This window comes from Rhizomucor pusillus (genome assembly GCF_041956525.1).
Source record: "Rhizomucor pusillus strain CBS 183.67 unplaced genomic scaffold VTP01scaffold_10, whole genome shotgun sequence".
Taxonomy (NCBI): domain Eukaryota; kingdom Fungi; phylum Mucoromycota; class Mucoromycetes; order Mucorales; family Lichtheimiaceae; genus Rhizomucor; species Rhizomucor pusillus.
In genome coordinates, this window is record NW_027192152.1 from 665,065 (window position 1) to 677,295 (window position 12,231).

At 45.2% G+C, this 12,231-nt stretch overlaps 4 protein-coding genes across 4 annotated transcripts; 3 read left to right on the forward strand and 1 right to left on the reverse strand.

Annotated features, from left to right (window-relative positions):
• Positions 1-2,358: 2,358 nt before the first annotated feature.
• Positions 2,359-2,903, forward strand: VTP01DRAFT_1266 (uncharacterized protein; the record flags this gene model as incomplete). Its single annotated transcript, XM_069379597.1, has 4 exons — positions 2,359-2,446; positions 2,540-2,560; positions 2,620-2,690; positions 2,775-2,903. The coding sequence occupies 4 exons, from the start codon at positions 2,359-2,361 to the stop codon at positions 2,901-2,903; spliced, it is 309 nt and encodes a 102-aa protein (XP_069238674.1).
• A 353-nt stretch (positions 2,904-3,256) lies between these two features.
• VTP01DRAFT_1267 (uncharacterized protein) lies at positions 3,257-4,030 on the forward strand (the record flags this gene model as incomplete). Its single annotated transcript, XM_069379598.1, has 1 exon — positions 3,257-4,030. The coding sequence occupies one exon, from the start codon at positions 3,257-3,259 to the stop codon at positions 4,028-4,030; it is 774 nt and encodes a 257-aa protein (XP_069238675.1).
• A 20-nt stretch (positions 4,031-4,050) lies between these two features.
• VTP01DRAFT_1268 (uncharacterized protein) lies at positions 4,051-5,400 on the reverse strand (the record flags this gene model as incomplete). Its single annotated transcript, XM_069379599.1, has 8 exons — positions 4,051-4,186; positions 4,252-4,316; positions 4,379-4,482; positions 4,540-4,758; positions 4,809-4,938; positions 5,006-5,161; positions 5,229-5,272; positions 5,358-5,400. The coding sequence occupies 8 exons, from the start codon at positions 5,398-5,400 to the stop codon at positions 4,051-4,053; spliced, it is 897 nt and encodes a 298-aa protein (XP_069238676.1).
• Positions 5,401-5,917: 517 nt separating this feature from the next.
• Positions 5,918-11,640, forward strand: VTP01DRAFT_1269 (uncharacterized protein; the record flags this gene model as incomplete). The annotated part of the gene is made up of 18 exons (XM_069379600.1): positions 5,918-6,861; positions 6,930-7,088; positions 7,158-7,251; positions 7,540-8,109; positions 8,172-8,291; positions 8,372-8,496; positions 8,562-8,629; positions 8,714-9,384; positions 9,450-9,789; positions 9,875-10,071; positions 10,133-10,219; positions 10,272-10,340; positions 10,405-10,488; positions 10,566-10,707; positions 10,780-10,913; positions 10,980-11,171; positions 11,206-11,286; positions 11,365-11,640. 18 exons carry the CDS (start codon positions 5,918-5,920, stop codon positions 11,638-11,640), a joined length of 4,353 nt encoding a protein of 1,450 aa, XP_069238677.1.
• Between the last annotated feature and the right edge of the window lie 591 nt (positions 11,641-12,231).

Genomic DNA, 12,231 nt, shown 5'->3' on the forward strand with positions numbered 1-12,231 from the left:
TCCTTATATGCTCTAGCAGCATTCTAAAAGAACAAATCCGGTCATCAATCCGTCTAATATGCTATTTGCCTCCTCTATACCCAATAGTTACCTTTCTTAAAGCTTTCACGAAAATGGCGTCAATCACTTCGCTGTCGAAATTGTCTTCAGGCTCCGTTGACGTTTGGCTGCTTTATCCATCACCGACGAGCTCACTGAGACACCACCGTTTCCAAGGCGACCCAAGTACTCGAACATTTCTTGATATACGATTTGACGATCCTCCTGTTTGTCGACTACCTCAAATTGCTGTAGAAGATTTTCTATGAGGGCCGTCGTGTTCCAATTTTGGACAAGGGTGGAAGAGTAATATGAGGCAATGTGCTCTCGAGGAAGCGCTCCTTTTCGGTATCTGATTAGATGACTTATTAGATGACTTGTGGTCTACAGATATAATACGTGATTCTCTGAGTAGAGGCATGTTTAAGGAAGAGCAAGAAGGGTAGTGGACGCATGCCGTGCTTCGAACCATACCTTTCGAGTAGTACAAGAATGGCATACCTCACGAACATGTGACGAGGATGCCTGCCATAATAATCTGTACCCTAGAAAATTTTTGACCTTACTAGTGAAGTGTTGAACATATCTCATCCCTTGTGATAAAATACCACTCATCATGGATTGCTCGGTTATATTATTGCGCCCCATATGGAGAGTAGAGTTTTCATTTTTGGTGTTACAAGTGGCACCCGCAGATGCCTCAAACAAATGTTGCATAGATCAGAGCAGCGTGCATTTGCAGGAAAAGACAATGTTTTACTAAGTGGTCGAAGTAACTGATGGGAGGAGCCTTGTGAACTCTAGTACCTTGAGCAGTACCTCGAGCAGCCACCGCTCCAAGGAGACCAACCGTTTTTTGGGATGCCCGCAGTAAATGTTTACCACATTTCGGATTGCACGACTTGATATGTTTGTCTTTCGTAGCATTCATTTGAAATGACAGCGCAAGCATGGAGAAAAGTCTGTAGCGTAATAGAAGACCAGCCACTTAATATGACAGTATCCGTTTTCCAGAGTCATGACGCACTTCCCCAGACGCTGATTTTTCGCGTTGGGCGGAGCTTTTCTCCTGTTGACGCGCTGTTGGCCAGGGTTTTCTTCCATCTTTTCTCAGTGGTGGACGCTGCACAATCTGGCCGCTGGTGGATCCCTTTTGCGACAGTGTTTCAACAACCAGCATTATATATTCCCACGCCAGATAGTCTTCTGGCGCCTCGCGGGCCCAACCCGAGTGAGGGGCTGTGGGCTAGGGGCTTGACATCGCCGCTGGAAAAGACCGGACAGACCCTGGTAAATAGTAAAGAAATGCGCAATGTGACTAACAAAACCTCTGTAGGGGACCTGACTACGACAGTCGTGAGCAAGCATTTGGAACTTGCCGTGCTTGAGGACAAGGGATCAGAGCCCCGGATGACTACGGATCAGCTCTGGAGGACGATGTATCACCTGGATTGTGATTCAAGGATCATACAGACGAAGGCAGAGCCTGCCTACCGCAGGTGCACATTAAGCCCATACAGGGAAAGGTAAGCGGAAGCTAACCATGATGAGACCATACAGGAAACAACCCGGAGCGAAAAGAGAGACGATATCATCGTGTCGGTTGATCAAGCCTGAGGTCTTTCATTGGACATAATCCATCTGCCCAAGGCTAAAGCAACATGCGCGAGGCACATTAACAATCTATCGTACTTTAAAGTACGCGCAAAGAGACATGAAGCTAAAAACAAAATAAATATAAGCCGCACATTAGCTGCTATTGGATAGTAATTTTCAGAGAATAATCCGACCCAACAGCATCTAATGCGGGTAATGCTTGGTAGTCCACAAATATCCATCGGCCAACGAAGTGCGCCATCCGTTTTCTGCTCTGTCGACCGAACTACAACCATTCTAAGCGCAAAGAAATCAATCACACTATCACGTCTCAGGCAGGGAAAATTACTTGCAATGAAAATGGCGGGCTACTGCGTGAGATATGGTCCTCTCCATATAACATAGAAGTCAATCCTGTCCGTACTGAAGCGTATATGGCTAGTATGCGCCATTGAAAATATGGAACTGTATCTCGCTACTGTACCTTTACAATTTTCCTTGAATATCCCCACCATGATTAAACTAGCCAAGATCATCTGAATTTTGCAAACGTGTCCATGCCTGCGTATACATGGTGGGTATGATTTTTGTAACGCGAGAATGCTCAGAAAGATGTGACTTGTCATTCGGGCCGGACTTTCCCGCTGGCAACAAAAGAACATTTGTTCTGCCAGGAACTTCACCCGGCGCTTGGGTCCTCATTTTTAACAAACCACATTTGCAATGTCTGCTGCTGCACCTTCTCCTTCCCGGCAAGCAGTGCTTTCCGCATACCGCAACCTTCTAAAGACACAACGCGAGGTATTTGGGGGTAAGTTCGGGTACCTGGAATCCAAGTACCTTTTGTAAGAAAGGTAAAAACACGATCCCGGCATTAACCTGTTTCTGTTGATTTCCTGTGCAGGCGATTACCGAGCTATTCAAGGTACTGAGTCTCTAGAATGCAAATATATTTGATTTATACCCATTCTTAAACTGCTTTAGCTGCTAGAAAGGAAACACATGCACGATTTATGCAATACAAGGACGAGCAGAACGTCGACGTTCTAGAAGAGGTACTTTTCGTTCGGCCGAGAGTGGACTTTTTATCAGCTCGAAATAATGTTGCTAACGTTGATTTGTATTTCATCACACTTTAGAAACTTAAAATGGCAGAGCAAGTTGCTACTTTACTTAAACGCAACGTTGTGCAAGGCGTAGCGGAAGAGGATAAACCGGATGTGTTTAGTATGTTATTATCAGGAGCTTACGAACCAAAGCGACCCTGACCTGCAAAACCTTTAGAGTTACGGATCACGCCGGATACGGAGCTGGGAGACAATGATTCTATAAAGAAGGCAAAAGGAAGCCATCGTAAGAACAAGACTAGAAAATGCAGCAGTGCATCGTAAAGAACAAAAAGACGGAGAGATCTGGAGTAAATGCGAGAACAAGGAATATTCCCTATTACTACAAGAAAGTGAGAGAGACACACAGAGACGCCAAGAGAGGGAAAAAATGAAGCAGAAGATTCAATAAAGAATTGATGTTGCACAGGCAGTACCCAGCTCTCGTGGTGGCAAACGAGTCTCAACTTCACTTTTTTTTTTCTTCTCTTCATATACCAAAGTGCTAGAAGTTAATGCAATCACCACCTCCTTCAGACTGGTCTCTGCGGGTTACAGAGAATCTCTTTAGACACCAAGAATCGTCAACACCGTTATCTTCCAATGACCGTTCATCGTCCTTTTCACCGCTCCCTCGATCGAGTACAGCCACCACCCCCGATCTTGACAAGCCTTACGGCGCGCTCGTCTCGCCTTTACCTTCCAACGCCGTAGTTATCCAGCCAGCCGACGAAGAACAGTCGTTTAACCGATATATTGATACCGAGTTTGAGCCGTACAGCGCAGTGTTGCGCAACAGACTTTCAGAAGCATCAATCAGAAGAGCCTCTGCAGAAGCTGGTCCGAGCCAATCACAGCAGCAACAAATACACAACAAAGTTTCAGGATCGACGCTGAGAGATGGAAATACGACAATCACGGACGATGCGACGTTGACAGCCCACTGGGCCGATTTTGCTAAAGATTTAGAAGCCAAGGGCATTACAGCCAAGGGCACCAAAGGATACCAGTTCAACCCGACCGAAATCGACACGACGCCGGCGCCGTGGTGGGTTGCGCCCAACGATCAGGATGGATTCTGGTCCATCGGTGCAGTTATATTCTTATTTGGATTTCTCTGCCCGCCTCTGTGGTGGATTGGAGCATTTTGGCCACGGCGATCACGCGAGCGAGGTGGTAAAATGGCCGAACGGTGGCAATATCTCAATCGGATCATGTCCATTGGTTTCAGCGTCATTTTAATATTAGCTATCGTCATTGCAGTAGCTGTATGGAAAGCAACGGACTAGTAGAATAATATATAACTATTTTATGATACCCCAGATCGAAAGCTATATCCACTAAGATTGTTTGATAATTGCGATTCCACTGGATCGTCAGGATGGGTCATGACTGCAAAGTCTGCATGTATAGCGTCGGGTTGCTGTACGGCGAACACAATCGGTCTTTCGCAAAGAGTGGCATCAGATATATATTCACATTCGTAAAAACAGAAATAAACGATACATACTTTCCTGGTTCGTCGAAAAATGCCTTCAGTGGACTTTGTAACTCTGCAGCGTACGTGAGCACCGTCTACAGTTTAACCGTCTGAAGATGAGTCTTTCCAATACAGTTCCATGCGCTTTTCTCCTCACCCGAAACTCCTTCAGATTGAAAGCTATTTGTACAGATCCTTTGACACCATAGCTTAGAAATGCTGAGCTATTAATAGTGAATTCCGTGTGCATAACTTTCTCATCTATAAAAGGTATAAGCAACCCATATTGCCTGTCTGCATATTATGGATCGCGCTTGCCTGCATGCACCAATCGGCTTGTTTCGCTGTAGTACGACCGAACTTTGACAGATGAAGGTGTGCATTCGAGTGCAACGTCGACTACTTTGGGGTGAAAATGGTGGAGAAAGTCGGCGATCAGTCCGGGTTCCACTGTAAACTGATGATGGGTATCTTTGGTGAATAACTGCTGTGCTGGTACCGTATCAGCATACAGGAGTGAATGGGTTTTCGTTACGCCTGATCACATCGTTAGAATATATGATACATTTTCATGTCAACTTATATACCATTTTGACATATTAGCTTAAGATGTAGCCTCGGATTTTCTGCGGTATTTGATCCCTCTACTAGGTTCATTTCGCATCTTTCGAGCGGGCTAGCTATGTTTTGATTTTTTCGAAATATTTGCCGTAATGTCTGCTTTCATCGTTACTGATACATATATTGAAACAGAAGGTCTGTAATGCCAATTCCTATTACGGACCTTGAGAAGTACTCTGCATTTAAGGCTGTCTGCCTTGATACGACCTCTCGGCGTCTCTATGACTGGTCGCCGCAACGAATACGACGCAAAGAAGCGAGGCGAGACGCGAATGATGGCTTGACCTGTCATGGACATATTCAAAGCCGACATTATAAACTGAAGATCGTTTGAGCAATGATCATTCTGTTACGTTTTCCTCGAGAACTCGTGCATTTCGTCTAACCTGCGTTTTTCGTGCCTCAATGTGAAGTTCCTCCCCAAAGCCGGCTAAAGCATCCAAAGTGCTAGAAAATGCTGTCTCATTCCAAGTAAGCAGAGGTTGTAGAGTGGCATGCCGACAGTAACTGTGCACCTTTGAGTGGATCGCTAGCTGCGATCTCGGCTTGCAAGCTCATAAGGGTCGAGATAAAGCTTTCAAAAGTCCCCGCTCCAAATTTTGGATGATATCCCAGGTGCACGGATCTCTGCATGCCTGTGGTCGCACACAGAGGATTGGACTACACTCGGAATTTCGCAGTGAAAAAGGAGTAGTTTTTGGCAACCGCAAAATGTACATGGACAGCGAGGGCGGTTGACCCAAAAAGATATAATCTCAAGGGGGTTTTGTAAAATTGAGAAAGAGCAAACAGTACGAACTTGGAGAAAGCACCTCATCCTCATCGACTCCTTCCCCCTTCAGGAACCTTTTCCCTCTCTTTCCTTCCTCTCTCTCTCTCTCTCCTTCTTTTCTCTCTCTTTCCTTCCTTCTTTCTGTGTTATTCTATTTTATTTCTTTTCTTATCTTTTTCCTCTCATTTCAAGTCACTCTTTGACAGAGATAGTTTGTTTTTCCTTCTTCTCTTTGCCCCTTTCCATTCTCTTAAAATAATAATATCTTTATAATACCCGTTCCATTCACTTAATATCCTTCCAATGGGTGCAGCTAAATGGACCAACAACGATAGCGCACCTGCTATGAACCCTTCGCCTCGCCCTATGAATACCACACTCCAGATGTCATCCAGTGAACAAACTGCTCGCACACGCATAAACTCGCAGAGACTTCGGCATGCTAAGTCTTCGACACTCGAGCAGGCTAAACAGCATCATCAACAGCAGCAACAAAACGTAGGACCGGCTCTCCGCAAAAGCCCTTCGTCTTCTCGGTTTGGAAAAAGCTTTCTGCCAACATGGTTGGGTGGAAACAACAATAGCAACAATAATCACAGTGGCAATAATCATCTTAATATCACGACGAACCCCGTACCTATTCCCACCATACCGGAGACCATCAAAGCCGATTGTACATCTCAGGAGCTGGACAAAACCTTTGAGTCTCTGCTGGACGAGCTCGAAATGAGAGACGAACAGAGAGATAAGCTACGCGATCTACCAGCCGATCACAAGTTATACCTGCTGCAACAAAAGCAGCATCTCAGAAAATCATCTTCCATTACATCTTTATTGCCTAATTCACTATCTAATAAACAGCTTGCAACCAAGCGATCTAGCCACGGGCGTGCCCTCAACACAGCAGCAGCAGCAACAACGACAAAGCAACCGCCAAACCGACGAGCTGCAACCTACAAGTTCAACAGAGATTTGAGCAACAGAAACGCCCGGGCTTCCAAGGTTGGATCGATGATCATGGAATTCGACGCACTAGCAAAGCAGCAGGACGGCAAAGAGACTTCGTCGTCTTCCTGGCTTCTGCTCGAGACTTCCACGAGCACGCAGCCCCACCGCACAAATCGCGTGCAACAGAGCCTTACCCGCAAAGAAGGCTCGCACCTGGCTGCACTTGCTGCGCAGACAGAAGAGTCAAGTGCAATTATGCGCGATCGACCTTATTATTACGTGGAACGCTTGCGAAACAAGTAAGTGGAATTATTCCCTTGCCAAGACGACAGTGGTGAAAAATTGATTGCATTTTTTTCCATTGCAGAAACACACCTATCGATGCAGTTACCCGACATTTAGCTTCCTTAACAGATATGTTCAATACCAACAATATCCCGTGGGTCGAAGAGTTCCTGTCTCGCAGGCATGACGGCTTGCTGGCTCTTGAAAGTGTCTTTGAAAGACTCGTGTCCAGGAGAAAAAAGTAAGCTTGTAGAGATTGCCAAGTCTGTTCTTTCATACTTACTAACCATTTTGGATCTGCTTTACATAGGAAGCAGCGTAATGGACAATACCGATTAACAGAAATTGACGAGGCATGTCTCTTGGAAGCCACCAAGTGTTTGCAAGCGCTTCTGGCCACAAAGGTGAGTTATATTTGCTCTATTTATTCTTTTCGTGCGAGATGGTTTTGAAAAAGGGGATGTAAGGGGGAAAGGATAGAGGAGAAATCATTGTCCTTTTGCCCTTACATAGTACATCATATATGGATGTACATCAGCCTCGTTTCCCCTCCTCTCGCGGGAGCAGTGAATTATGCGCAAAATTATGAAGATATCAAGCTGACAAGTTCTTTTTTTCCCTTCTTTTCTTTCCTCTCTCTTTCTCCTGACTCCTATCTCTCTCTCTCTTTTGCCTCCCTTTCTGCTTTCTAGCCTGGCTCCCAGCAAGTGTTGATGAAGCCGTCCATCCTTCATCACCTCGTTCTTGTCTTGCTGGTTAGTCTATCATGTCAGGGCGAAGCAATTGTAGCGGCTCCAGGCCCTGTTGGAGTATCTCCTTCGCACACAGTATCTACGGCAACAATGACGAATGCTACAATGACCCGATCCGGCTCCGCGGCATCGTTGATGGCAGTGGCAAACGATGCATCCGCGCTATCCGAAAACTTGGCACTCTCGCTCAGAATATGCATCCACATATTTCAAATATTTTCTAGTTTATGTCTGCTATCGATCCAGGGATACCAAGTTGTGCTTTCTGTATTCTCTGAAGTACGCGACGAGCAGTATCGATTTGAGCGCACGCTGCAACGCTTGCAAGATCTGCTGACCAACACTGTCGCAATCAACGACCTACAAGCGGACGATGTTTCCGTATTCTGGGAATGCCAAGTTGCAGCTATCAACTTATTTAATTCGATTGCGAATACACCCGAAACTATTGACACGCGTCGGTCGATGCAAACTGAATTGGAACGACGCGGCCTGGATCAGCATCTGATGGTTTGCAATTTTTGATGGAATAATTTCGGTGACGAAAACGCTGACGTGGTAAAATTTGACAGAATGTGAAAGAATGCAAAAATGTGCCCGAGAATGTCCAAAAAGCAGTGCACATGTATATGGAGGCCAAGAAGACAGATATGGAGTTGATCAGAGAAGTTGAAAAAGTAAAACGGCAGACTGTAATGCAGATGTAAGTATTAGGTGCAGCAGAAGCATCGAGTTATTCAATAACTAAACTGAACTGCATACGTTTAGCCAGCCGCACGACATTGTTGCATCAGCATTTGATTGCTTTGCATCCGATCCTGAAGTTTATTACTTGGTCGTTGATAGTATCAGCAATTTCTTGGCTGTAGGCGATAGAATGAATCAAGCGAACAGGAGGTATGTTGTCTCTACCAATAGCAGCTGTTCATTGTACAAAAGATTTAAATTATCGCTCCAAACAGGTACCTGGTTGACTTCTGGACAGTTACCAGCCTCTTTGCAAACAGCTTAAAGCCAGCTGCAAAGACAGGTAAGCTGCAAGAGACCAGCAACCACATATGCAATCGATCATGACGTTTATGCGTGAACGTCGACAATCCTTCTCGTTTTATAGGCGATTTCCACGATTCTTTGCACAGGTTTTTACAAAAGATTCAACCTATCGTCGGTAAAATACTCCCTGACGCTCACAGCGATGGAACCATACATGCCGAAAACATTGCTCAGGCACCGAGCGAAGATATGGAGGGTCTCCGCAATATGGTAGAGGAGCTCAAGGATACATTGCGTCAAAACGAGGAGAACATGGCCAAGATTCGTCGTGAAAAGAACGAGCTTATGCTCAAAGTATCCAAAGCACAAGCCGAGGTTCAAGAGCGAGACAAGGAAATTGAATCGCTAAAAAACCCTGCATCTGCCGGCTCGATGAATCATAAAGTAGAGGGCAACCCACAGTTAGGAAGCCAGGATGCACCACCACCGCCTCCCCCTCCGCCACCGCCACCACCGCCGATCCCTTCTTCGGTCGCATCGTGCGTCCCTGTGCGGCGAACTTCTAATCCGGATCATGCAAGGAGGAAGAGCGCGCGGATGTCAAAATATCTGCATCCTCTAGCTCTTAATTTATGCTTTTCCACATTAAAATCCTTGCATGAAAACAATGTCGCTTCACCTGCGCAGTCGCCTACTTCGCCCACAGATGGTGCTTTCTCCTATGCTACGTTTCATGGCCACCATAAGTCTATATCCGAATGGCAGCAACCGACACCGGCAATTACAATGAAAGTAAGCATTGTTCGTTCTTGTTTTTTACGGTGAATTTTATATTCTGATCAGGGATTTTCTTGCAGCAATTCTTTTGGTCCAAGTTGCCACCAGAGCGTATTCAACATACAGTTTGGAAGGAACTCAGTACAGATCTTACTACATTGGATTCACCGCTAAGCAGTGGCTTCGAAGAAACCGATGAAGACGACGATGATACTTGGTCGACTGAGGAGCAGCAAAGTCTTTCCAAATCCAAAGTGCAACTGGACACTGACGAGTTGGAGCGTCTTTTTAAGAAATCACCCGTCAATAACCAACTGAAGCCTGCTGGGAACGCACCTGGTGTCACGCTTACTCCAGCACGCAAAGCAAGAAAGCCTTGTGCCGTAACCCTCCTGGATTTCAACCGAGCCAATAACATTGGTATGTCTGAAAGGAAGAGGATCCCTAAGTATCAGTCGTAGATTATTGTATGCTAACTGATCCATTTCGCCTCTCACTTTTCTAGCTATCATGTTGGCTCGCATAAAGCTAACGTATCCAGAGATCCGTGACGCCATTTGGAATATCGATGACAACCGCTTGACAGTGGATAACTTGATTGCAATCCGACAGTACATCCCTACCAAGGAAGAAATTGAAATAGTCAAAGAGTACGACGGCGATGTCGAATTACTCGGCAACGCAGAACGTTACTTTAGAGCGGTAAATATAAGCTTGCCATTTGCATACAGCTCCCTTTCTGATATCTTCTGCGGACGATTAGATAATGTATATTCCCCGGTTAGCTGATCGTGTTAGCTGCATGATATTCCGACGACGTTTCAAACAGGAGCTATGTGAATTGCTACCGGTAAACGTTCCATTACAAATCTCTCAATCGGTCTAATATTTTTTTATTCCAGCAACTTGATATTTTGCAAGATGCGATAATCGAGCTACGCGAAAGCGTACGTTTCAAGAAAGTTCTAAAGGTCAGTTATAAACTTATTCATGTTTGTATTGTCAAGATTTGGATTGCTAACATTAAAACTGCAGACTGTCCTGGCAATCGGTAATTACCTGAACGATCAAACAATACGAGGCAACGCATATGGTTTTAGATTAGATGCCTTGCTCAAGGTAGGAAGCGAAATACCATGACGACAATTCGAAAAAGCATACGCTGCCAGATATTTACTCTGCGAATAATGTCTTAGATGAGAGATACTCGTGCAGAGGGAGAAGGAGTCAACAATATGCCAACATTGTTGCACTATCTGGTGCACTTTTTGGCAAAATCTGGAAATGATGTGGTAGATTTCCGGGATGATTTGACTCACTTAGAGGCCGCAGCCAAATGTAAGTTGCTGTGCATGATGCACGGATAGAGCTAAGATATAGCATGAAACTGAAATTATATCTTAATCACAGTGTCTCCACAAACATTGTTTGCCACTGTAAATTCGCTGAGCGCGAGCATCACCCAGGTTAGAGACGAGTTGAACATGCACAGACGACGGCGTATGTCCATGTCTCAAATTGATCGCTTTGCAGAAGCCATGGAGGTACGTGTGGATATTGTATGCTATACTTTACCCAAGCAAGAATGATGCTCAGATCTTACACTGTAGGAATTCCTGGCAGAGGCGGAACCCGTCATTGACAATTTGAAGAAGATGACTAAGGACATTGAGGAAAAGCTTCGAGATTTGATCGTGTACTACGGTGAAGACCCTGCCACAATCAAGTCTGAGGAGTTCTTTTCTATCATCCAATCGTTTTCATCGTCTTTTGCGGCAAGTACAGGTTTGCAACGGAATGTTGTAAAGCGACGCTAATAACCTGTCTGTTATTCAGAGGGCACAAGTTGAAATTGAAGAAAGTCGCGAGCGTGCGCTGCGACGTCAAAAGCAGCAGCAGGAAGCAATATCGGCCAGGGTATTCAAATAAAGTCCAACAGTAAAGTTAAGCTGCTGACTGATGAATCCAATTCATGCACATACATCAAATGAATAGAAACGAAAACCACAAATGTCGATATCCTCTCTGCCCAGTTTGTCACGATCGACCTCCTCAAGCAGTCTTAGCAGCGCTAGTGACCGAGCATCTATGATGTCCACTACTACGCCAACGACTCCTTTGTGTTCATCACCGCAGCAGCAGGATGGATTTCAGCAAGTTCTTCGCGAATTGCGTGCTGGCCTGAGACACGGAGAACATTCGTGGCGGATTAGTACTCCTCGCGACCGTTTGATGCGGCGAAAAAGCGAAATGAGCTCAGAGATGGCTTAATCTCGTACTCGGATCTCCACAGAAGTTACATTGTTCTTTAGTATTATCCTTTTCTATCCATATATATAATACATCCTCTTCTGTCATACGCTTTAGCAATCTCCCAGCAGGAGCAAAGATGAGAACTTCGTTGTAAATCTTGTTTTCATGCATCCAAACCTGCAGGGAGGGCGAGATATTTTTGTTTAGCGAGCAAGCGCGCGTGCGGCAAACACATCTGTACTCTGTTATCGATACGACTGTTGGCTGATTTTCAATTATGATCAATGTAATCCTTACAACGCTCGCTGTAAAGACAAAGTAAGCCATGATACGAAATAGAAATCAACAAATGAATGAGATAAGGATAAAACCTTGTCAGCCCGCGCGCTCGAGACCAGTAAAATCATGCGGCGGGTGACAGCGCAAAACCCGCTTTCCCCCTCCCGCCCCTCTCCCCACCACTTCCCCCTTTTCACGCCAGCCTTACCCGTCTTTTTGACCAAAAAGAAACAAACAGTTAAAAAAATACTATAAACAGGCACACGCACACACTCACGTATATATATATATATATATACATACGAGCGTGAACATTCTCACTCACCTGCA